At 42.6% G+C, this 26,515-nt stretch overlaps 1 protein-coding gene across 1 annotated transcript in view; it reads right to left on the bottom strand.

The window, feature by feature from the left end:
• Positions 1-481: 481 nt before the first annotated feature.
• The window catches only part of WNT5B (Wnt family member 5B), a 200,987-nt gene continuing 174,953 nt past the window's right edge, over positions 482-26,515 (bottom strand). The window contains exon 5 of the mRNA XM_089671813.1: positions 482-8,720. Coding sequence (XP_089527939.1) covers positions 8,262-8,720 — 459 coding nt within the window. The 3' untranslated portion in view covers positions 482-8,261. The remainder of the gene's footprint in view (positions 8,721-26,515) is intronic.

Here is a 26,515-nt window from a genome sequence, read left to right as displayed (position 1 = left end):
TTCCTGTGCGATTTTAAGCTCATTCATTGGAATGGGCTGATATCGAACAAAGAAGTAGTGTATACACTACATTTCAAAAATGCACTGCACCAAATCGCATGGTACTACGGTACCATGCGATTTGGTGAAGGCAAATGCACTGTGTTTGCAATCTGAATTTTGGGTGCCGTTAACAATGTATTGGCACTTGCAGTAGTTCGCAAACCTAGTGTGTTTTGAACACAGTGCAGGAAACGCACAGGGAACACACCTTTCCCGTATTGCATGCTGGTGTGAGCCGGCCCTAACACAGCACATTTTTTTATTATTATTATTACACATTATTTATATAGCCCCAACAGTTTGCTCAGCGCTGTGATTGATAATTGTAATTGTATTATTAGATGCTTTAGTATCTTGCTGTTACATCAATATTAGTTTTTCGTAAAAGCTTGTATCAGTGTGTTGTGAGCAAAAACAACAGACAACAAAAAACACAGAATGTGTTTACATATTTTCTTTTTTTTTGTCATAAAATTTCCAAGATACATTATCGTCAAACAAAGCGGAGAGAAGATCTGTACAAAACTGCTGTTCTTTCCAGTCCTTCTGGTGTCCCCCCGTTGGGTTCAATGCACCCCCAAATGAGGCAAGGACACATTATAGAGCCACGGAATATATACACAACCTGTTGCACCATTGATGTCGGACTAGATAACCAAAGATGAATAATTTTATATATAAAAAAACACAAAACTTAATGAAAATAAATAGCAAACTTAAAAAAATAACAAAAGTATCACAATGTCAATAGGGCATGATGAAGCCCCGCTCAGCTGGGAACATTGTTAACGTAAAACCTTTAAAATATATATATATTTTTTTTAATGTAGAAACTTAATGTACAATGAAGAATACAAGTAAGGGAGGTAGATGCTGGGAATGGTTCAGCAATAAAAGTTTTATTTGAATTTGGAAGTGTCACACTGCTGTGTTAAGCCTGTTACTATGGGAATGGGGGTTGAGGCTTAAAGTGGAACTCCAGGCAAAATAAAAACTGACTTATACAGTATCATGCAATCTGTCAATAGCATTAACACAGTAATCTTTGTTTTTCTGGGTTCCCCTTGCCCCAGTAGATCCTCTATATTTCTCCCTCCTGGGATAGGCCAAGCTGTCCAGCAAGAGTGGCAGTTACAGGTATTTTAACAAACTACATAAGACTGCTGCAGGGGATTACAGTGGTCAGCTCTTATTAAAGCGGAACTAAACTCATTGATTTAACAGTTTAACATGCTACATTCAGGACACACTCCGGGAAAGCTGTCACATTTGCTTATGCTGTCAACCAAACTGTCAAACCATAAAATGTCTGGTGTCATAACTGATCAAATGTGCAGCACCGTGGCAGTTGAAAATCAGAGGCCAAGGTGGCAGCTTCCTCAGCTGAAAAAGATAGGAAGGTTTAGTTCCGCTTTAATATTGTTTAGAATAAAACTAGGTTTTAATTTGTTTGTGACTTGCCTAAGTTCCATTTAAAACTACATGTCCATCCAAGACTAACACTAACATGTCCATCCAAGACTTTGTCGGAGCCGCACCGATTTCTATAGTGCATGTATTACTGTTGCTGCAATTTGCATAGACATCTGTGTCAGATGTCTTCCAAATCGCAACTGAAATTAGCAGGTCACCCAATTTTGAAATTACAGTGAAGTCGCACGATTTCAAAATCAGCTTTGATGTGACCGTGGGCTAAAAGCATATGAAAACTAGTTACCATTTAACCTATGAAGCTCTTCTCTTCATCTCAGTTTGTTGTGTTTTTTAAATACCCTGCATGCATTAGATTATAGTCAATGGCAATGTATGAAAACGCACTGAGAATGCACTACAAACGCAATATACGTTTTAGTTAGTTAATTTTTCAAGTTGCATGTCCATATTTCCAACCAATACATACACAGCCCATAAAGGTGAGCTATGAAATGATAAAAATGACATAAAAATGTATATGTAAAATGCTTGCAAAATGTATCTGTTGCATTGACATGTGTCCAGTTACATGGTAATGCAATGCATTAAAAACACACAAAAACGAGTTATGGCCTTTCTTTCTTTCTTTCTTTCTTTCTTTCTTTCTTGTGTTTTCTTACAGAGGGATTGAAGAGAAAAAAGTGCTGTATTGATGCTACTGACATATTGCAACTTATGTGTTATTTTTTTATTTTGTCCATAGCTCTATCTAATATTACAGAAGGCTGGGTTTATTATCCTCCTGGCAAAACACACTAAAACCTTCATAGCTAAAGAGTTAAAAGGACAACTCCTACCTTCCCAATTTTACACTTTATTGTTTGCTTCAAAACTATAGTGGCGCTTTAACCAATTACTCAGGGGGGGTTCCTAGGACAATGTTACACCTCTGGGTCTGATTTACAGAGGCCCACATTTTGCTTTTAAAAATCATTTTAAGAAATGATGAATTGTGTGTTAGGAGATGAGAAGAGACCTGTGAAGCCTATGTTCAGCTGACATTTTAAAGCTGGACTCCAGAATGAGCAAATATAGTCTAAATACAAGAGTCATGTGTATTGTTACTTGAATTTTGGTGGGCTTTTGTATTTATTCCAGAAATGTGCAGTAATACAATGTGAAACTGACTTTACACAGGAGCTTCCTGTAATAAAAAACAGTCTCTGCTCTTCTCTCTACTTGTGCAGGAGGGCTGGTCTTGTCTCCGCCCCCTCCTGTAGTTTTCTGCAGGCAGCCTATGTGGGTGGGGCCTGTTGATTCCCTCCCACAGCTCTGCTCTCAGCACAGACTATGCGCAAACAGTAGTGAAGTTGCTGCTACTTTTACAGGGTATTATCTGGGTTTGCAAACATATTTAATGCACGCAAAGTAGATTTATATCCTTTGTGACTATTGATAAACACATTTAAATGAAAGTTTTGTGATTAGAGTTCAGCTTTAAGCCCAGCTCCAGCCCAAATTTTTCTTTTTACTTCTTGATTGACTTAGAAAGAGTAAATGCTTGTGTCAGGACAAGAAATAAGAGATGTGGTTGTCACTGGGACAGTAAGATACAGACAGTAATAATAAGCTGAGCTTTCACTATTTAACAAAAAAGGTTTATTGCAGCCTGTGCTCCCATTGGAGAAATTTACCATTACTGTGTGTCCAGATACGAAATGATAAAAATTTCTCCAATACGGACAAACACTGTAACACCTGACAAAAGGTTCTAGCCCACTCTGTTAAAAAAAAATGTTTGGGCTGAAGTTAAGCTTTTAGTTTTTTCTGTAAACCTCAACTTGCCTCACTTAATAGAGGTCACCATTTGTTGTTAGAGTTTGGCCATGTTGGGGTTGCTGGTGCACCCAGCTACTCAAAGGCAGGCAGCAGAAAGTAGAGGAGCATCAATAAGCCATAAAATATCACTCTGCTCCATGGGTGAGTCTTAAGCTGACTATATGCTATATATAATGTAATAGTGCAATCTCCTTTTGATTTATAATTAACTACAGTACATCCAGAAAGTATTCACTGCGCTTAACTTTTGTCATGTTACAGCCTTATTCCCAAATGGATTAAATACATTTTTTACTCAACATTCTACAAACAATACCGCATAATGACAACGTGAAAAAAGTTCATTTTGAAATCTTTGCAATTTATTAAAAATAAAAAACGAAAAAAAAAAACACATGTACATAAGTATTCAAAGCCTTTTCCATGACACTCAAAATTGAGCTCTGGTGCATCCTGTTCCCACTGATCATCCTTGAGATGTTTCCACAACTTGATTGGAGTCCACATCTGAGAAATTCAGTTGATTGGACATGATTAGGAAAGGCATAAACCGGCCTATATAAGGTCCCACAGTTAACAGTACATGTCAGAGCACAAATCAAGCCATGTAATCCAAGGAATTGTTTGTAGACCTCTGAGACAGGATTGTATCAAGGCACAGATCTGGGGAAGGGGTACAGCACTGAAGGTCCTAATGAGCACAGTGGCCTCCATCATCCATAAATGGAAGAAGTTTGGAATCTTCCTAGAGCGGCCGCCCAGCCAAAATGAGCGATCAAGGGAGAAGGGCCTTAGCCAGGAAGGTAACCAAGTACCCGATGGTCACTCTGAAAGAGCTCCAGCATTTCTCTGTGGAGAGGAGAACCTTCCAGAAGAACAACCATCTCTGCAGCACTCCACCAATCAGGCCTGTATGGTAGAGTGGCCAAATGGAAGCCACTTCTCAGTAAAAGGCAAACGGCAGCTGGCCTGGAGTTTGCCAAAAGGCACCTGAGGGACTCTTAGACCATAAGAAACAAAACTCTCTGGTCTGATGAAACAAAGATTGAACTCTTTGGCCTGAATGCCAAGCATCATGTCTGGAGGCAACCAGGCACCGTTCACCACCTGGCCAATACCATTCCTACAGTGAAGCGTGGTGGTGGCAGCATCATGCTGTGGGGATGTTTTTCAGCGGCAGGAACTGGGAGACTAGTCAGGATCAAAGGAAAGATGAATGCAGCAATGTACAGAGACATCCTTGATGAAAACCTGTTCCAGAGCGCTCTGGACCTTAGACTGGGGTGACGGTTCATCTTTCAACAGGACAATGACCCTAAACACACAGCCCACATAACAAAGGAGTGGCTAGGGGCCAATTCTGTGAATGTCCTGGAGTGGCCCAGCCAGAGCCCAGATTTGAACCCAATTGAACATCTCTGGAGAGATCTGAAAATGGCTGTGCACTGACGATCCCATCCAACCTGATGGAGCTTGAGAGGTACTGCAAAGAACAATGGGAGAAACTGCCCAAAAATAGGTGTGCCAAGCTTGTAGCATCATACTTATGTACATGTGGTTTTATTTTGTTTTTTATTTTTAATAAATTGCAAAGATTTCAAAACAAACTTCTTTCATGTTGTCATTATGGGGTATTGTTTCTAGAATGTTGAGGAAAAAAATGAATTGAATCCATTTTGGAATAAGGCTGTAACATAACAAAATGTGGCAAAAGTTAAGCGCTGTGAATACTTTCTGGATGCACTGTATATACTGTAAGGGTTTGCCAGATTTGATACAAACTGAAAAGATTGTTTAGATATGTCCTCATATTACATCGTTTTGGTGAATCTAATGGTTGCCATACACGCATCAGTAAATGATCGATTTCTTTTCTGATTAAGCTTTTCTGCTACATAAAATAGATCTACAGTCCATAACCAATTCAATCAATCTGCCACATGGGGGAAGTGATTTCAATCAATAGTTGGAAGCTACGATCATACGACATATCAATCGCATCTCTGCAATCTCATAATCTAAAGGAAAGAAATATGATCGAATTGTTGACCAAAAGCAGCTCAGTGCTTCTGACTGATGGAAAATAAGCAATAATGTTATGCTCTGGCCAATTTACTCAGTTTGATTGAATCCAATCTAAATAGAGTCTAAATGGAAGTTACCGTATGTCTATTCAATTGCTTTCCAGTTCAATTGCTTTGATGAGATCGCACATTGACAATAAAACCAATGCTTGTACAGCCACCATAAAGGATATTGTATAATTAGATTCTAGAGTGTGTGGCCAGCTTTAGTTAACTGACAGTGAAAAATTTCATCCAGGTGGAGGAATCCTCCTCTGTGGTGCACATACCAAGCACCACCCACCAATTGTAAGCAAATTCTAAGTATGCATGCATGCGGGGCATAATGGAAGGGTACAGTGTCTCTGCCTTGAAGTCTGTAGCAGCAGAAGTCAGCAGGGCAAGAGTGCCATCAAATGCATCCCAGAGGCTCTACCTCAATTTCCCAGGTTGACTTTTGGAAGGTATGTTCCTTCATTCTGAATGCCAAGCCAGATTGTATTAAGGTGTTTTTATAGACAAAACATTTGTTTTTGGTTTTGGATAGAGCAGGGAAGGGTTAAAACCTCAGTTTGCAGACCTGTCTGTATTCTGCAGGGGAGAGAGGAAATCTCTAAAAGCAAAGGGAATTCCCATCTTAAAGAGCTGTCACCAGGACAGGTGTCCCAGTTAGAAGTCTTCCCCTATCCTCTTGTTCTCATGACAACGGTCTCATTTTTTCTACACTGTCCAGGCCACAAATGGGAGAAAATTTAGTATACAGTATATAAAAAAAACAGCTATAAATATCAATTTTAGGTGGCTTTAGTAGGTTTAAGTCAGCCTTCCCTCAACCTTTTTACTCCAGAAGAACCCCTAAAATAGTTCTCATGTCTTTGGGAACTCCTACTAAAACCAATTCATCGGGGGTCCATGGTGACACACTGGTGTTCAGTAGGAAGAATGCAACCTTTACAGTGATCAGAATACCAACCTTACAAAGAGTGAAATATAATTGGGTCATTCTGCTGGTTTTGACAAGCAACTTTGTCCATGGAGCTATATAGGCACTATCAAGTGGGGTGCTTAATCAGCCACTGCACAAGGAACCCATAGTAACCTCTGGAGGAACCCTATGGTTCGAAAGAGCCCTGGTTGAGAATGGCTGGTTTAAGCACTTCTATATTTCACAGACTACATTGGAGAGAGTTCCTCCCAGTAATGTGTCTCTCTGCTCCTCACATGAAGCCAAAGCAAGGTGTCAAGTTTTCATCTCAATTATTTGTTTATGCTACATCAAGGGAGGGTAACACCATCAAAGGAGCTGGCAATTCTGGAAGCCTTAAAGAGACCCCCTTGAAAGACCATTCATTTCAACAATAATTTCATATAAGAATATATGTGCATTTATTGTATTTTATACATGTTTTTTATTAGTAAAAGCCTTGCTTGTGTAGACATCCAAAAGCCCTGAGACTGCTCTTGGGTGCCCTCATCTTGGATGTAATATCAGCAGCACCAGCAGACTCAGAACTTTCACTCAATTGACACTCTATAGTATTCCCCGTCACTCCTCCCCTGGCAGCTACATACAGGGTTATGTAGGTGGGTGAGGGGTGGAGGAGCTGGTTCAGCACAGACAGTAAATAGACACTCCCAGTAGAGGAGAGGGTTATGATGTGCAAGTAGAGAGGGGCTGTCTTAGGGAATTGACTTTTCCTGGAGTAGTCAAATTTAATAGCAAGTTCAGAAGCACATTGCAAGTGGAGAAAAATGATTATAGAAAGGAAAAAAGCTGCAAGTGAGCATTTCAAATACCTGATATGTTTGTGCTTTTACTTAAAAATGTGTGAGCTGGTAACACTGTCTCTTTAAAGTGAACATGTGCTTTGATCACACAGGATTCACTTCAATCTAGCCCTCCCCAGGAACACATAATTACTTTTCTCTTACTACTCTGCCACTGTTTATCTGCAGGGATCTCAGAAAAGTCCCAAGAAAGCTGCGAGTCAGTGGAATTAAATTTTTCATCCAGGAATGGTACCTGCTAACCCCCTTGAAAATGTCATTGTTTAATTATTACATAGGGTGAGGATGTGGTCTAAAAGAGGAAGAATCCTTTAAGATTTTATGCCCACTTTAACACAGAGATACTTAGCACATTTATCGTTAAATGACGCTTGGTGCAGAAATATTTGCAAGTGTTGAAATCAGTTGGAATAAATGTGCATACAAATACTCCATATCAGTATATAGTGCAACAGTTTAGAATGGCTTCTACAATGATGGAAGGCGGTTTATGGTTTCCACCAACAGGGAGTGGAAATGAGCCCCAATGGGAGGGATTCCAATGCACAATAATGCGTTCACTTAACCGTTTCCCTTTTTTTGGGGGAGAAAAGATGCGTCCCATTTGTTTATTGTTTTGACCTGCTGGCCAATCAGTTCTTTGGGATGGCTGGAGCAGTCTATTGAGCTGCCAGTGAGATAGGTCTATGGTTTTCGGGTCCTTTTCTTTTTTGGATCAATCTCCAAGTCAAGTCCTGGTAGGGGAAATATCATGATGGCCAACCTCACGTCTCCCTCAGCCAGCCCAGTCACTCCTCACGGATTACAGACTCTTCCAATTTATCAGCTGTAGACAGCCAAAGGTCTCCATTATCGCGTGTGTGATATACTTAATAATCGCCGCTGTGTGTTGTCCATCCCTCAAAATCAAAGTCCTTTTCATGTAGTTCCTTTCCTTTATACACATATAAAAATATATATCTACATATATATATTTACTTTTATACTCTATACATATATATCTGCCTCTGTTTTTGTGCTGGGGAAGGAGATGAGGGCACGGCGGAGCGTGGTTGTCGTGGGGAAGGGTGGCTTAAGAGCAGCACAGAGAAGCACAAGTCGCTTGTGAGCGCTGTCTTATTTGCACACATACTGGTCTACAATTTCCGTGCATTTCTTGCATTTGACAAAGCAGCACCAGTGGAACTTGCAGTGACAGCGCTCAACCTGCACCGTCTTGAACTGGTCATAACCCCGCCCGCAGCACATCAGTTCACACCCATCCATACCCTCCGAGGTCTTGTTGCAGAGCCGACCCTGTGTGCCAAGGGAGCCTGTGGACTCATTGCGCAGGCAGTAGTCCGGGCTTGGGTCTAGATACACAAGATCATCCGCAGTGGGAGCGTTAAAGCGCTGATTGACCTGTTCCAGTTTGCTACGTTTATTAAGTCTCATGGCTGCTGCGCTGTCATATTTCTCCTTCAGGTACTCGCCCACCTTGCGGAAGTCAGCCAGCTGAAGCCAACAGGTCTTCAGGCTACAGGAACCCGAAACACCATGACACTTGCAGGCCACATCAGCCAATTTATACACAGCCTAGAGAAAAGAAAATTGACAGATTAGGAAAAGGAAATAGATTATCTGTCATTAAAAGTTAATAATGCTGGACATAGGTCAATTTTTCAATATAAATATACTTGTCATTACAAGTACAATATAAATGCAAGCTTCTCTTAAAATAAGTGTAAAACCTAAAGCTGAAGTTTATTCCACTCCTAATATTAACCTCCCTGGTTTCTTTCTTCCCCCTTCATCATCATGCTGATGACATCTTTAAATAAAACCTTTCCTTTTTTATTACATACCTTATTTAGGACCCAGTGATGTCAACACTGGGTCTCTGTGCTTCTCAATGCAATGCAGTCAGCTCCTGGATGGTTGTTAGCTTCCAGTAAAAATTACAGCACCCTGAATCAGTACTCCTCTCAAGAGCGCTCAGCCCTGATGTAAGCAGTGGACTGGCTCTGAGATGAATTATGCAAATATCAAAATGCCTTGATGGGTAGATGTCAGTTTGGAGGAATGAATTAATATATATATATATATATATTCCAGTTGTGTTAAAGAAGAGTGGGAAATCTTCATATTTAAAGAAGAGGGTAAAAAGCTGAAAGTCCTCTTTAAGTCCTAGTCATTAGTACAAGGACCACAAATCACAAACTGAAATCTGGTGCAGTAACTAGCAAGAACCAGTAGGTGGGGCTATGTGAGTTAAAGATAATAGAAACCTCGCTATGTGTAGCTGTACAGAGTTGGTATTTAAGTGTATGGTCAAAGAATTCCTATTAAAATAATATATGAAACAATTTTTCATTTATTAATTTTTTGCATTTGAGTCTGTACAGCATTGCAATTACGATCAGTAGAATGCCGATGGGGAGTAAAATCCTAAATTTCTGTAACTGGGGAGCTGTGCACAGTGACCAAGTTTTATGTTACACCCTAAATATGGGTGTAATATGAATCATGGTCTGAAAGGTGGAGTTTGCCTTTAAGGAGTTTTCTAGGTTTTGATTTTAATGATATTAAATGAAATGTTGAATGAAATATAAACATATCTATTAGATTGTAAGCTCTTATGAGCAGGGCCCTCTTAATGCTCTTGTTATTATTGTATTGTAACTGTATTGTCTCCCATTATATTGTAAAGTGCTGCACAAACTGTTGGCGCTATATAAATCCTGTATAATAAAAATGTTAAGGATGAGCATGCATGTTTATATACTGTTCAGACTCCCTTTCTCCCAGAATCAGTATATATTGGGATTGAATTACGAAAGGCAAATAGACTGTGCACTTTGCATAAGTAGTTGCACTCACTTTGCTTAGTAAATGTTATGTGGTAAAGCTTTACTTTGTAAAGAATACCCAATCAGGTGCAGGGAAAATAAAAAAGAGCATTTTTGCTTGCATAGGATTGGAAGATAGAAATTAGCAGAGCTTTACCACATTCACTAAGCTCTGGGGAAAAAAGAGAGTACAACCAGGGTCGGACTGACCATTCGAGCACTCGGGCAGTGCCCGAGGGCCCGGATGCAGTAGGGGGCCCCATGAGATGCCCCTGGTACCTTTCATTGGCTTTTTCATAGGCTTTTTTGGGTGTGGGCGATGACACAGGGGCCCCATGATCCCCTATTACCCGGGGGCCCCATGAGTTGTCAGTCCGCCCCTGAGTACAACTGTACTTGCAAAGAGCACAGTCTATTTGCCTTTAGTAAATCCACCCCAGTATTTCTATGCCTTTGTTCAGATGTGCTGCAAGAAATGCCACTCCTCTGAAATGTGATCCACATTCAGTTCACTCCTCAGAGACATTTGACAGGCAGTAAGGAGGCGTTATGCTGCGTCTTCACTACTTGATTTCACCTTTTAAATGCCACACTACTGTGCTACTATCACATGCATTGCAATAGCAGGGCAGGTTGCAGGGCAGCCCCATAGACCTGCATAGTCTTGTTCAGAGGAGGCAACATCTGCAAAAAGGGACATGTTGCTTAATTTTTGCAACAGCTGCAAAGCACAGCATTTATGCAGCCATGAGTGGCTGCATGTCACCATTCAGGCAGGTGTGTCTCACACACAGTAAAACTAGGGCTCAATTGGCTGAATTTACTGCCCCTTAGCTACACATGTGAATGGTCCCTTAGGGTCTACTTACACTTCTGCATTACTTCCACAATAAATTGTCATTAAACCCACATCATAAAAAATTATCAATAAAGTCTGTATTACATGTTGTTCATACTCACTCATTCACTATGGTATTAGTTTTCTGTATTCTGCAAAAAACCTGGTTGATCCTGCTGCTCTCTCTCCCTTCTGTTCAATGCAACTGGGGATTTTGCAGAGCAGTGTTGGCAGCTACTGCACATTCTCAGTTTCCAGTGAGTTTCTATGCTTCACATTTCCTCACTATCATATTTGAGCAGCCCATATAACTATCTATAGAGTTAAACTTGTGGGCATAAATGATAGCCTACTCCCTCCCTCCTCCTCCTCCATGCCCAGTAACCAGCTGAACACAATGGGGGGCGGGATATTACATCTTGATTGATGGAGGCTTCATTTCCCTGTTTTTCTAAGACACAGGCTGGAGGAGTGTGACACAGCCTGCGACTGGTAGAAATCAGCTCAAACCATGTTATTGCCAAAAATAATAAAGATTTTATTTCAAAAATATGTATTTGTATAATGATTTAAAACCATTTATCCACTTGACCTCCGAAATATTTACCCCCCCCCCCCCTTCCTGACCAGGCCATTTTTTGCGATACAGCCCTGTATTACTTTGACAATTGCGCAGTCATGCACGCTGTACATAAATGAAATGTATGTCATTTTTTCCCCACAAATAGAGCTTTTGGTGGTATTTGATCCCCTCTGCGTTTTGTTACCTTTTGCATTATAAACAAAAAAAGGACATTTTCACTTAGGGGTGTACTCACTTTTGTTGCCAGTGGTTTAGACATTAATGGCTGTGTGTTGAGTTACTTTGAGGGGACAGCAAATTTACATTGTTATACAAGCTGTACACTCACTACGTCACATTGTAGCAAAGTGTCATTTCTTCAGTGTTGTCACATGAAAAGATAGAATAAAATATTTACAAAAATGTGAGGGGTGTACTCACTTCTGTGAGATACTGTGTATCTAATATATATAAATATAATTTTCTACTATAAAGCATATCCAATAAAAAAAAAATTTAAATCTAACTTCTTTATAAATTTAGGCCAAAATGTATTCTGCTACATATTTTGGTAAAAAAAAAATCCCAAGCAGCATATATTGCTTAGTTTGCACAACAGTTATAGCGTCTACAAACTATGGGACATATACTGAATTTTTTTAATTTATTTTTTTTAATACTAGTAATGGCAGCGATCAGCGACACTTTGTGGGAACCAGTGACACTAATACAGTGATCAGTGCTAAAAATATGCACTATGTACAGACACTGTGCTAATGATACTGGTTGGGAAGGGGCTAAAGATGATAAAAGGGTTAACTGTGTGCCTAGCTATGTGCTTGGTGTACATTTGTTCACATAGGCAGAGCTCTGTTCTGTGTCCTATCTGATGATCGGTGGTTAGCAGCAGACATCCATTCAATGGCACTCGCAGATCGGCTTCTACTGTGAGTGTTCACAGCAAAAGTGACCAGCCGGCAGCATGCACGCACGCACCCCCCTATGGTGGAAGTGCAAAATCATGTATATATAGAGAGCCACCCTGTAGTAGTAAAACTGCTATAGGGTAGACCTTAAGTGGTTACTGGTCTGCATCCCAAAGGGTGTTTTTTTTTATTTTGAACATGTGACAAGTAGCAGAGGACCCTGTTTTATTGATTGCATGTAATATTCTAATTTTCTGAGATTGTGGTTTTGGGGTTTTCATGAGCTGTAAACCATAATCATCACAGTTATGACAAATCACGGCTTGAACTATCTTGCTTTGCATGTAATGAGTCTATCTCATATATTAGTTTCACCTTTTAAGTTGCATTACTGAAATAAATTCACTTTTGCACGATATTCTAATTTTTCAAGTTTCACCTGAATGCTATATTTTGGCATTTTACAGAGTAGAGTAGGGACAGGCCAGAGAGGGATTACTTTGATACAGTTGTCCAGCTTGAACATGTATTGCAATACATGCGACACGAGAATCCTTATTTTTTGGCAAAGCTTTGCTAGAAATATTTTATTATTTAAGGGTATATTACCATGTGCAAAGGGTTAGTTCAGAATTTTCAGCATAAAGACTATGTTAGGCTAAGAAAAAAAAATCTGCAATTCGCAGCAGTGATAGCTATAAGTGTGCCAAGTTCAGGTAACAGGTAACAAAGTCCTGTCTTGTTTGCAGTAAGGATAAGTGTGAAGAACTATACAATGCAGTGAATAGAACACTGAGGATCTCTATTTGATATTCCTTGGAAGTGGAAGAACAATGTGGAAGAGTTAAAGGAAAAGAGAAAAGAGTTACACAAGAGTTTATTTTCTGCCAACTCAAAGACAGCTCGACCATTTCCACATTAAAGCCTCAGCTTCCTCACATAGGAACTCAGCAATTAGGATACACACAGGGGGTCTTACATCTAGGGAATAGAACAGAAGTCACTTCACTGAGATCACACATCAAATAATAAGATGGGGATCTGCTCATTCAAAGGGCTGGTAAGATAGAACAGAGGTTCCTACACTGCATGCTGCCTGCAAGTGTGGGGAGTTAATTGAGCATCATTTGTTCCAATCCAGTTAACTCCCTATGGGAGCTTTGGAGGGGTTTGTTATAGAAAAGGCAGCAAGAAAGTTGGGGCAGTGTGTACAAATGCAGTAATAGCTGGTTATGCTCAGGGTCAATGGTCATCAATAGAGATTTGTAATTTATAAATGTTTAGGGACCCATTTACATTTTTGTGGTGCGTTAATGCGCATTATGTTGCACATTAATGTTCACTGCATTAAGGCAGCCTTTTGAAAATAATGGGCTGCCAATGCCAAAAAAAGTCACAAAAATCATACGTGCCACAAAATTACCACCTTGTTGCTCACTGCAACATGTGCATTGCCTTAGTTCGTTGGGGTGCCATTCAAAATGAATTCCTATACAATGCAGCAATGCATGTAACATACAATGCTGTGTGCATTACTAAAGCATACAGGTCTAAAAGGACCCTCAAAGTGAACTTTTTAAGGCCCCTTCACACTTGCCCCAATGCACGAAAAAACCATACCTGCCACATTTTTAACAAAGCAGTGCATTGGTGTAAACTCCAGCCATAGGACATAAGGGACATTGCCTTGTTCTTGCTCTTAGACTGCATTGGACAACATTGCCCAATGCAGCCCAAAGCTCCTGGTGTGGACAAGCCCTTAAAATGAAAATGTACCTCAACACATGAAAACACATACTTTCAATTTTAGCAACACTGCGCAGCTCAACAATAAAAAATACCATAGCAAGTCTAACATGTGCATACTATGAGCCAATCTATAAAGCCTTGCTATCTGGTATTTTTATTGCCAGTAATTATTTTAAGTAAAACAAAGCTTGGCAAGGAAATGTATAAAGATTTTTGATACCAAAAATATTTTGTTGTCCTCATCTCGTCATATTTTCTGAGGCTTCTCTATGCTCCAAGTCACAACTTTCTGCATTACGGTTTGATAGATTGGTGATTGATATTGTGTGGCAAAATCAGGAAAAAATTATACAATTAAAAATGTAAAATATTCAAAAAGACCACAAATGTGCCAGACTGGTACCAACTAGCTACTGGTATAGAATAAGTTTGTTGAACCCTATTAATTCTGGAAAGTCAAACACATCTCAAGTAATGAGAGGACCCAGGTAGGACAAACAGGAATGTGAGGGGGGGGGGTCTGCAGTTATTTGGGGGGGGGGGGCAACTGAAAAGAGAGGAAGTGTCACAACAACAGCACAAGGCATAAACAAAGAAATGAAGGACCATAAAAGCCAGAGGAGGGGAGAGAGTAAACACCCCCACCCCCCCCAGGCCAGGACAGGAACAGAACATTTGTGTTATGCTGGAGGTGTGATAGTCGGTTTATGACCTCTTTATTACAGTGAGAGTGTAGGGGGTTCTGGACCCCTAGGTGAGATTGTATTTGTTAGTTGTGTCCTGCTTTATGGCCTGTGAAGGAGATGTGACATTCCTAACCTTGTCACTCTTTCAGAACATTTGGTGCAGCTTGATAAAGTGACAAAGACAAGCTTGAGGAGACATTACTTGGAAAAATCTGATTTTGTGTTTGTGCTACTTAAAACACTCAGCTTGAAATTAGAGAGAAGAAAACACTGCAAGAATTTTTTTTAAAGCTGCTTTGATCTGAAATTGTTCTACCTATAGATATGGACTGTTTGTGCAAGATCTCCTGCAGCTGAGGACTGTCTGTAGGCTGTAGACCAAAGCTAGGCACAGATGTAAGATTGGAGTCTTGTGGTGACCATCACAATTCTCGAAGTTTAGCATATCACCGACCAGGAACATCTGAGCTAAGCTAGGGTTGGATAAATTAATATGGAGTTCAGGAGCAAGCCTGTCCAAACCAGGAGCCAGCAGGATTTTTTAGGAGCCAGCTTCATTGACAACTAAAAAAGTTAGGTGCACTGGGGCATTGGCTACCTGGCTTCTGGGATCTGTCCAATCCTAAAACTGGTCAAAGATAGTTGTTAGTACTGTTCAGGGCACCATCCTTCCACAGTAGCCGTCAGCCCAGTGTGCATGAGGCCTTACAGTATTAAGCTGGCTATGGATGGATTGTAATTTAGCTGGTTCACCAGGGACCAGCCACATTTCAATCTATCTATGGTGGTTGCTGCTAGAGCAGTGGTTCTCAACCTTTCTAATGCCGCGACCCCTTAATACAGTTCCTCATGTTGTGGTGACCCCCAACCATAAAATTATTTTCGTTGCTACTTCATAACTGTAATTTTGCAGTGGGAGGAATAGTGCCTCATCATTGGTGTCAGTGGGAGGAATAGTGTCCCATCATTGATATCAGTGGGAGGAATAGTGCCCCATCACTGATGTCAATGGGAGGAATAGTGCCCCATCATTGGTATCAGTGGTAGGAATAGTGCCCCCATCATTGGTGTCAGTGGTAGGAATAGTGCCCCATCATTGGTGCCAGTGGTAGGAATAGTGCCCCATCATAGGTGTCAGTGGGGGGAATAGTGCCCCATCATTGGTGTCAGTGGGAGGAATAGTGCCCCATCATTGGTGTCAGTGGGAGGAATAGTGCCCCATCATTGGTGTCAGTGGGGGGAGGAATAGTGCCCCATCGTTGGTGTCAGTGGGGGGAGGAATAGTGCCCCATCGTTGGTGTCAGTGGGGGGAGGAATAGTGCCCCATCATAGGTGTCAGTGGGGGGAATAGTGCCCCATCATTGGTGTCAGTGGGGGGAATAGTGCCCCATCATTGGTGTCAGTGGGGGGAATAGTGCCCCATCATTGGTGTCAGTGGGGGGAATAGTGCCCCATCATTGGTGTCAGTGGGGGGAATAGTGCCCCATCATTGGTGTCAGTGGGGGGAATAGTGCCCCATCATTGGTGTCAGTGGGGGGAATAGTGCCCCATCATTGGTGTCAGTGGGAGGAATAGTGCCCCATCACTGGTGTCAGTGGGAGGAATAGTGTCCCATCACTGGTGTCAGTGGGAGGAATAGTGCCCCATCACTGGTGTCAGTGGGAGGAATAGTGCCCCATCATTGGTGTCAGTGGGGGGAATACGGCCCCATTATTGGTGTCAGTGGGGGGAATAGTGCCCCATCATTGGTGTCAGTGGGAGGAATAGTGCCCCATCATTGGTATCAGTGGGAGGAATAGTGCCCCCATCATTGGTGTCAGTGGGAGGAATAGTGCCCCATCGTTGGCATCAGGGGGAGCAATAGTGCCCCAACATTGGCGTCAGTGGGAGGAATAGTGCCCCATCGTTGGTATCAGAGGGAAGTATAGTGCCCCATCGTTGGTGTCAGTGGGAGGAATAGTGCCCCATCGTTGGTGTCAGTGGGAGGAATAGTGCCCCATCGTTGGTGTCAGTGGGAGGAATAGTGCCCCATCGTTGGTGTCAGTGGGAGGAATAGTGCCCCATCGTTGGTGTCAGTGGGAGGAATAGTGCCCCATCATTGGTGTCAGTGGAAGGAGGAATAGTGCCCCATCATTGGTGTCAGTGGGGGGAGGAATATGCCCCATCGTTGGTGTCAGTGGGGGGAGGAATAGTGCCCCATCGTTGGTGTCAATGGGAGGAATAGTGCCCCATCATAGGTGTCAGTGGGGGGAATAGTGCCCCATCATTGGTGTCAGTGGGGGGAATAGTGCCCCATCATTGGTGTCAGTGGGGGGAATAGTGCCCCATCATTGGTGTCAGTGGGGGGAATAGTGCCCCATCATTGGTGTCAGTGGGAGGAATAGTGCCCCATCACTGGTGTCAGTGGGAGGAATAGTGTCCCATCACTGGTGTCAGTGGGAGGAAAAGTGCCCCATCATTGGTGTCAGTGGGAGGAATAGTGCCCCATCACTGGTGTCAGTGGGAGGAATAGTGCCCCATTATTGGTGTCAGTGGGAGGAATAGTGCCCCATCATTGGTGTCAGTGGGAGGAATAGTGCCCCATCATTGGTATCAGTGGGAGGAATAGTGCCCCATCATTGGTGTCAGTGGGAGGAATAGTGCCCCATCGTTGGCATCAGGGGGAGCAATAGTGCCCCAACATTGGTGTCAGTGGGAGGAATAGTGCCCCATCGTTGGTATCAGTGGGAGGAATAGTGCCCCATCGTTGGTGTCAGTGGGAGGAATAGTGCCCCATCGTTGGTGTCAGTGGGAGGAATAGTGCCCCATCGTTGGTGTCAGTGGGAGGAATAGTGCCCATCGTTGGTGTCAGTGGGGGGAGGAATAGTGCCCCATCATTGGTAATAGTGACACCAATGATTGGGCACTATTCCTCCCACTGACACCAATGATACTTACCTTGCTGACCCCTGCTCCAGCCTGGGCTCGCTCCCTCCCTCCCTCTCCCATGGTACAAACACTTACCGGTCAGATGTCTTCCTTCTCCGGCCGCTTTCCTCCTCTTCACTCGCTCGTGCTTCGCGGTGCCGCTCGGCTCCTCCTTTCCAAGCTCCACCTCCTCGCCGGTGATTGGCCGCCTGTGTGCCTCTCTTGAGCTACAGTTCCGGCGGCCAATCACCGACAAGGAAGGATTGATCCCGGGGGTGTGTCCAGATGACAGGGACGGCATGTCATCCCGCCCACACCTGCAGACGGATCAAGGAGCGGTGTCTCGGTTCCTAAGGCCATCGGAAATATGTGTTTTCCGATGGTCTTAGGCGACCCCTGGGAAAGTGTCGTTCGACCCCCAAAGGGGTCGCGACCCCCAGGTTGAGAACCGCTGTGCTAGAGAGAAGTTGATCGATCAGCTTCTCTCAAAAAGAAAAGTTGAAAACTTTTCAGCTGCAGAACTGATCAGTGTATTCTGGCAGCAGAGGAGTCCTGCTGTCAGAATAAAATAGCACCATAGGGAAGATTTCTTCATACACCTCAAATGTGTGGATGGGGGAATCGGTTCATTTTTCTTTTTTATCAGCCGTCTGGCTGATCAAAAACTATAAAAAAAAAAAAAGATCCATCTATGGCCAACCTTATTTAACTAATCCTGATCACAATAGCTATCGGAAACCTTTTGGACAAGCCTGTTGGCATGCAGGAATAACTACACTCGAAAATCCCTGGGCATCTAAAGTTGGACTCCGGAAAAACACAAAATCACAACATAAATATTTATGTGAAATAATACCTGCTAAATATTTTTTCCTTTTGCTCAACCAGTCTTGTGGCCAGACAGCCAGGGCCAGTGCTAGACTATTTTGCACCCTAAGCAAGACCAGCTACTTGCGCCCCTTCAAAAAATAGAATTGTTTAAAAACAGGACAAGTGGCCTCCCAGCACTAAACCGCTTCCCTCTCATAACATCGGTCCCTGATCATCCTACTCAGATAGGGTTAACCCTGCAACCAGAGCACACCCCCACCTATTGATTGGCTCCAGCTGTGTAGAAGGCAGAGCCAGTGCTGGACATGCCCTAGTCGGTCAGTAGCCAGCTACTTGTTACAGCTGGAGGATCCTGTGTGCCAGTGTGTGTACTGGAGATGTACAGACCGATCCTCCGATCAGAGACGGCTGACCACCCGGGGTCCTAGGCTAATGTCATCACTTCCCATCCTAGGGGGAGCCGACACTTCACTGCTACATGGAATACTATTATACTAAATGGTCATGTGTGTGGACAGGCTGTGAGACAATTGTGCAAAGTAAAGTTACCATAATTTCCTGTGTATGAGGAGAGGGTGACTCTGCAGGGAAATGAAGAAATTATACAAGAGGTCCATAGGCCATACAGAGAGAGTGCCAGCCTGTGCTGTGCCCAGGCACCCCTAGGTGGCAGTCTAGTTTGCCTAGTGGAAGCACCGGCCCCGCAGAAAAAACAGCCAGGTGTTGGTCCTCTCTTCACACTATACTGCAGTTAATCACTACAGCCTGGTCTCAGCTTGTGATTGGACAATGAAGGGGCAGCAGCACACTGATGAGGTCATTGCTGTACTCTACCCTCCTGTAAGCAACAGCATCATGAAAAGCAATAGAGCTTTTCAGGCTTCTAGTGCTGCCTGTCCCTCTCCCAGAATTGCTGTGCAGGGGCTCTGATATTGTGACAAATTCGAGCACCTGTGTCAATTGTGTGCAAATACTATTAGCAATTTTCTAATGAATCCATAATGGGATTAACTGGTGTTTTAATACCTGAGGAGTTGCGCTTTAAATCAACTTGATTTAAAAACCCCAGATGCTGCAAAAGAATATTTTTTATACCGATCTATCCCTCCTTTTTTGCTTTTTGTAGAGCTACAGTGACTGTATGGATCTTCCCACCCAGTCCACTTCAAGCAGTACCTGATCTCCCACTGCAAGCTGTTGTTCCATCTGCTTCAACACTTCTACTATGTCTTGTATTATTATTATACAGGATTTATATAGCGCCAACAGTTTGCTCAGCGCTTTACAATATAATGGGAGACAATACAGCAACAATACAGTTCAATACAAGAGGGATAGGAGGGCCCTGCTCCATGGAGCTTACAGTCTAGGAGGGAGGGGCTAGTGTTACAAAAGGTAGTAACTGTGGGGGATGGACTGGTTGGAAGAGTAGAAGATTCCATTATTAGCTGAGGGCAGGATAGGTTTCCCTGAAGAGATAGGTTTTCAGAGATCGACTAAAAGTGAGCAGAGAAGGCGATAGTCTGATAAATTGGGGTAGAGAATTCCAGAGGATGGGGGAAGCTCTGGAGAAGTCCTGGAGACGAGCATGGGAGGAGGAGACAAGGGAGCTAGAAAGCAGGAGGTCTTGTGAGGAGCAGAGAGTACGGTTTGGGTGATATTTACAGACAAGATCGGTGATGTACTTTGGGGAAGAGTTATAAATGGCTTTATACGTTATTGTTAATGTTTTGAATTTTATCCGTTGGGCAATGGGAAGCCAGTGGAGCGATTGGCAGAGAGGGGTGGCAGATACAGAACGGTTAGTAAGGTGGATGAGTCTGGCAGCATTCATGATAGACTGAAGAGGGGATAGCCTGCGATGAGGTAGGCCAATGAGGAGGGAGTTACAATAGTCAAGGTGAGATATAACAAGGGAGTGGATAAGTTGCTTAGTGGTTTCCGAGGTTAAGAACTGCCATATCTTGGAGATGTTGTGGAGGTGAAGTCTACAAGATTTGGACAGTGATTGGATTTGGGGCTGAAAGGACAGATGGGAGTCTAGGATTAGACCTAGCACCCTGGCATGAGGGGAGGGACTGATGATTGTATTATTGATCTTGATGAAGAAGTCAGGGGAGGGGGCTCGGGATGGAGGGAATACTAAGAGCTCAGTTTTGGAAAGATTGAGTTTGAGGAAGTGGAGTGACATCCATATGATATGTCACTTGGTAGGTTAGTAATGTGAGAGAAGACTGAAGGGGTGAGGTGAGGGGTAGAAAGATAGATTTGTGTGTCATCAGCATAGAGATGGTACTTAAAGCCAGTGACATTTATGAGCGAAATTGTTGCAAACAAGTAGCAAGCTGCAACAAATTATGTATTATGATGCAGTGACCATAGTTTATAAAAAGATTCCTGTACCATATACTACTTGGCGCACTAATGTGCCTATTTTATGTGCCTAAAATATATATGGCCTTTATAATTGCATGTCGCACAAATAGTTATTCTCTTATTTATGTTGCATTAGGGAAAATGTTGCAATCTGCTCTATTTAAATGTTGCATCACTGAGTTTATTGGGCCCATTGTGTTTGGTTTCAAATATATGAAAATGTAATTCCATATTAGGGATCGGGGCGGATTGACCATTCGAGCACTCGGGCACTGCCTGAGGCCCCGGGGTCAGTAGAGGGCCCCATGAAATGCCCCTGGTACCTTTTATAGGCTTTTTTGGGTGTGCTTTGAGCGTGGGCAAGGACACAGGGACCTCATGATCCCCTATTGCCTGGGTGCCCCATGAGTTATCAGTCTGCCCATGTTAGAGATGTATGAGAGATTTCTGGCTGCCCCCTCCTATATAACACACACAGGACAGTTCATGACTCTGTATTATGTTATGTCAGCTGAACGCTCTCTTGCTGGTTCAGCAGCTGCATTTACTTTGCTAACAAAGCACTTACGCTCTAAAGGAATTTTCTAACAGGTGAAGCATCATCAACTTCATCCCAAGCCAACCCCCCCACAAAAAAAAAAAGATCAGCCAAAAGGTGGCCATAAACAGGCCAAGTACTACAAATGATGCTCCCAATTTCAGTCATTACATGGAATTGGTGGCTGATGTGAGTTGTTATTGCACAGGAAGAATTTTCGATCTGCTGGAAGATGTGTGTGTGGTCCTGATCTTTTCCTATGAGACAAATGTCAGCAGTTCTCACCACTCCATCTTCTCATTCATCTCTGGAACCCCTGGTTGATGTCACACTTAGGGATTGATTTACTAAAACTGGAGAGTGCACAATCTTGTGAAGCTGTGCATGGGAGCCAATCAGCTTCTAACTTCAGCTTGTTCAATTGAGCTTTGGCAAAAAAAAAAAAAAAACTGCAAGCTGATATGTTTATATGCAGAGCTGCACCACATGTTGTGCTCTCCAGTTTTAGTAAATCAACCTCTTACAGAATCACCAACAACATCCTTTAACAAGCATCTCTCCCTTAATGTTCCAGACTACTGCAAAGTCGCATTCACTACTTAGGGAAAAACAATGGAGGGAATTCTTGGTGGTCCACCCACCAACTGAGCAACACCATAGAAGGAGGTAAGTGGTTTAGCAAAAACGCAAGAACTCAGCAGCAACAATTTTGCTCACCTGACATCGCCTTTAAAGTGGAGTTCCACTCATTCTGTAAAAAAAATAAAGGTCACCAGCTACAAAAACTGTAGCTGCTGACTTTTAAAAAACAGCCACTCACCTGTCCCATGATCCCGCGGTGCCCCCGCCACAGCCTGTATTCCAGGCGCCGGCATATTCAGTGTGGGCACCCAGCTGTGACAGCTTGCGGCTTCACAGCCGGGTGCCCATTGCGCATGCGCGAGTAGCTGAATGGCCCCGTTGTCTTCTGGGACCTGTCACATGTCCCACATGACTACAGGGAGGGAGGGTAGGAGGACACCTTCCGCTTCCGATCGCCTAGGCAATTGCAGTGGAAGTGGGAACGGGTACCTGTCAATTTCGGGTACCCGCTCCCCAAAGGTGCCAATCCTTAATGGGAAGTGGGGAACCAATCTTTAAAGAAGAACTTTCCCTTTTGGGTGGAACTCTGCTTTAAGCTTCAAGCACAAAGGTGCAAGAACTAGGGGAGCATCCAGCACCCATGAGGCTCCAGGACAGGATTGTACAACTATTGACATAAACATGGATCAACATTATAGACAAATGTACAAATTTATACTTTTGGCAGACAGTCCTGATGTCAGCTTTGTACAAAAGGAACAATTGAGTACTGTCTGTGATACTTTTTTTATTTGCACTAACATACCATTTTCAGGACAAGCTTTCGAGGTATGTCCCCTTTTCAAGGTCCAAGAAGTACTCCAAAAGGAAGTACTATAAAAGTACTACAAAAGGAAAAAAGAACAACACAGATCTCCAATATTGGTGATGCTCAAACAATCACCCATTGTACTGATATAAGACTGGCATAAACTCATTCATAAACACTGTCTTCCACTAGCCCAATTAATTAAAATTCAAAATACTAACAATATACAAGGACATCCAGAACTCTGCACCGAGCTACATCACCAACCTTACTTCACAATATCACCCAAACTGTCCTATCCACTTCACCCAAGACCTCCTGCTCTAACTCCCTCATCACTTCCTTCCATGCTCGCTTCTAGGACTTCTCCAGAGCCTCCCCTATTCTCTGGAACTCCCTATCTCAATCCAGCCATCTCTTACTCTGCCTGCTTTTCAGGAAGCATATGCCATCTCTACCTAACAACTGAGCTTTTATTTTTCTCCATCAACTTATGGCCACAAAGTTATTAGTTTTTGTATCAACCTCCATTTTTAGATTGCAAGCTCTCACGAGCAGGGCCTTCCTAACCCTCATATTTAATTGTATTGTAACTGTATGCTGCCCTTTATTTAATATCTGAATCTTATATAAACATAAACATGCACAAGAGTAGGATACTTAAAAGGCATACCTACACGTGTTGGAATGTGACTTGATAGTACTCTGTTGCCAAATATTCATGTGATAGGAGAACCAAAGTTTAATCTCCAAGCTCCCCAGAAGCCTCCAAAGCTGGAACTATTTGTATACTATTTCAGTCTCTAATACTTAAGCCTCATGGACACTGCAGCTCCCAAACACCTAATGTGGCTATTAGGGGCGTTTGACTGTTTTGTGTTCTAACCTCTAAACGCCCCTCCATGTTAGCCTAGGTGTCCATGCACACATAGGCATTTACTGGTGTTTAGCAGCAGGAGCATTTAGAGGCAGAAAAAAGCACATTACTTGCACATTCAACGTAGCAGAAATAACTTGGTTTTTCTGCCCAAATGCAGTAAATAATTAATAAATTAATATCCTGACCAACAGAATGCATTAATGCTAGGCATGCAAATGTGCATAAATGCACATACAAAACACAGCTTTTACCACATTTTTTTATGCTGCTTTTCTAAGGAGAAAAGGTGTTTAAAAGAGTCTACAGTGCTCAGGATAAATGAGTACACCCCTTTTGAAAAGTAAGATTTTAATCAATATCTTAATGAACACAAGAACAATTTCCAAAATTTTTACAAAGCTGAGTTCTATAGAATATTTGTTTAGCTCATTACATGAAACTAAGGTTAATAATATAACTTAGATTACAAAATCTTCAGTTTTACTGAAATTAGTTGATGCAAAAATGAATACACCCCACAACAAAAGCTACGACATCTAGTATTTTGTATGACCTCCATGATTTGTAAGAACAGTACCAAGTCTTCTAGGCATGGAATTAACAAATTGGCGATATAGTGCAACATCTAGCTTTTTCCATTCTTCAAGAACGACCTCTTTTAGAGCCTGGATGCTGGATGGAGAGTGATGCTCAACTTGTCTCTTCAGAATTCCCCATAGGTGTTCGATTGGGTTCAGATCAGGAGACATACTTGGCCACTGAATCACTTTCACCCTGTTCTTCTTCAGAAATTCAACAGTGACCTTAGACGTGTGTTTTGGATCACTGTCATGCTAAAAAAGTGCACAACGACCAAGGGCACAGAGTTATGGTAGCAGCCTCTCTTTTCATATAGAGCAGTGCATCCATGAATTCATGATACCATCGTTGCAGCCCCACAGAAGGACACTGCCACCACGTTTCACTGTAGGCACCATGCATTTTTCTTTGTGCTCCTCACCTTTGCAACGCCATACAATTTTGAAGCCATCAGTTCCAAAAAAATTTATCTTGGTCTCATCACTCCAGAGTACAGAGTCCCAGTAATCATCATTTTTTTGAGCATGGGCCCTGGCAACTTCCATGCGGGCTTTTTTGTGCATGGGCTTTAGGAGAGGCTTCCTTCGTGGACGACACCCATGCATGCCATTCCTCTGCAGTGTACACCGTATTGTGTCACGGGAAACAAATCACCCCAGTTTGGCTTTCTACTTCTTTAGCTAACTGCAGTGAACTTGCATGGCAATTTTCCTCAGCTCTTCTCATCAGAAGATGGTCCTGTCGAGGTGGTAACTTCCATGGATGGCCTGGACATCTCTGTAAGATGGTTGCAGTTCCATCTTTGTTACATTTTTGTATCACTTTTGCTACAGTAATCTGACTGATAAGTAACGCTTTGCTGATCTTCTTGTAACCTTCACCTTTCTTGTGTAAAGAAATTATTTTCTTTGTCGTGCCTTCCCTTTCTCTTCTATGTGGTGCCATTGCTGACAGTATGAAATGGGAAGGGGTTGTTAAGTAACGCCTTTTTATAATCAACTGTCTGATGGACAACTCTTTAATGAATAATTAGACTCATCTGTAGTTGAATTCTTGTCAATTAGAATTTTGACGTCTAAAATGTAGCTGTGCTCCAAAGACTTTCATTGGGGTGTATTCATTTTTGCAACATGGTCATTAATTAATTTGTTAGGAAAAATACTTTTTTGTGTGTGCAAATTTGTGGGAGTATTTTGTAGTATAGTGTCCCATAGAAAATGTTGATTCTGAAAGTAAAGTTTTCTGGCAAATCTGTTGGGGTGTATTCATTTATGCTGAGCATTGAAAATCTAAGGCTTCATGCACACTAGAAGCTAAAAACTGCTAAAAAACGATGGCTAAAAAAAAGGCTAATATTTTTGTGTTTTTTGTTGGCTTTTAGCAATATTTAGCACAGTGTGTAAACTACGTTTAGTAGTGTTAGCGTTAAGGAGCAGGGCCACCAGCATCCTTAACAACCAGTGAATCCGTCGAATTCTTAACAACGGATGAGTCATCATGTTTTTGAGACAAAAACAGAGTGGAGGTCCCCCCCCCAATGCATACTGCGGCCTTTGGTTCTGGTATGGAGTTTAAGGGGAACCACATGCCAAAATTTAAAAAATAAAACAAAAAACAGCATGGGTTTCCCCCAAAATTCATACCAGACCCTTATCTGAGCATGCAGCCTGGCACACCAGGAAAAGGAGGAACAAGCGAGCGCCCCCCCCCATCTCCCCTTCTGAACCATACCAGGCCACATGCCCTCAACATGGGAGGGTGCTTTGGAGTAAGGGGGCTCACCCCCACAGCACCTTGTCCCCAGATTGATGAGGGCAATGGCCTCTTTCCCACAATCCTGGCCCAGTGGTTGTGGGGGTGCAGGGGGTGACTTATCGGAATCTGTAAGCCCCCTTTAACAAGGAGGCCCCCAGATCCGGGCCCCCTCCCTATGTGAATGAGTGTATGGGGTCATTCACCAAAAAAAGTGACAAAAAGTAAATAAATGAAGTGTTTGACAAGCTCTTTATTAAAATAAAGAACAAAAACAATTTCCCCCAAGTAAATCAAACGTCAGTCTTGATGAACGCCGGCCACCAACATGAAAAAAAAAAAAAAAAGCCAGCATTGAGTGTGGACCTTTGGGGGGGTTGAAAAGGCCCTTGTTCTCATCAACATGTTTTTGTGGTTCGGGGGGGGTTGGGGATTGGGGTGCTCGCTCACAACCCCCCCTTTCTGGCCTGCCAGGCTGCGTGCTTGGATAAGGGTCTGGTATAGATTTTGGGGGGTGGGGAACCACGT

Source organism: Staurois parvus, unplaced genomic scaffold (assembly GCF_062004578.1).
Source record: "Staurois parvus isolate SC_StPar_1 unplaced genomic scaffold, SC_StPar_1.0 ptg000114l, whole genome shotgun sequence".
Taxonomy (NCBI): Eukaryota; Metazoa; Chordata; class Amphibia; order Anura; family Ranidae; genus Staurois; species Staurois parvus.
Note: the sequence above shows the minus strand (reverse complement) of the source record. Positions and strands in the feature narration are given on the sequence as shown.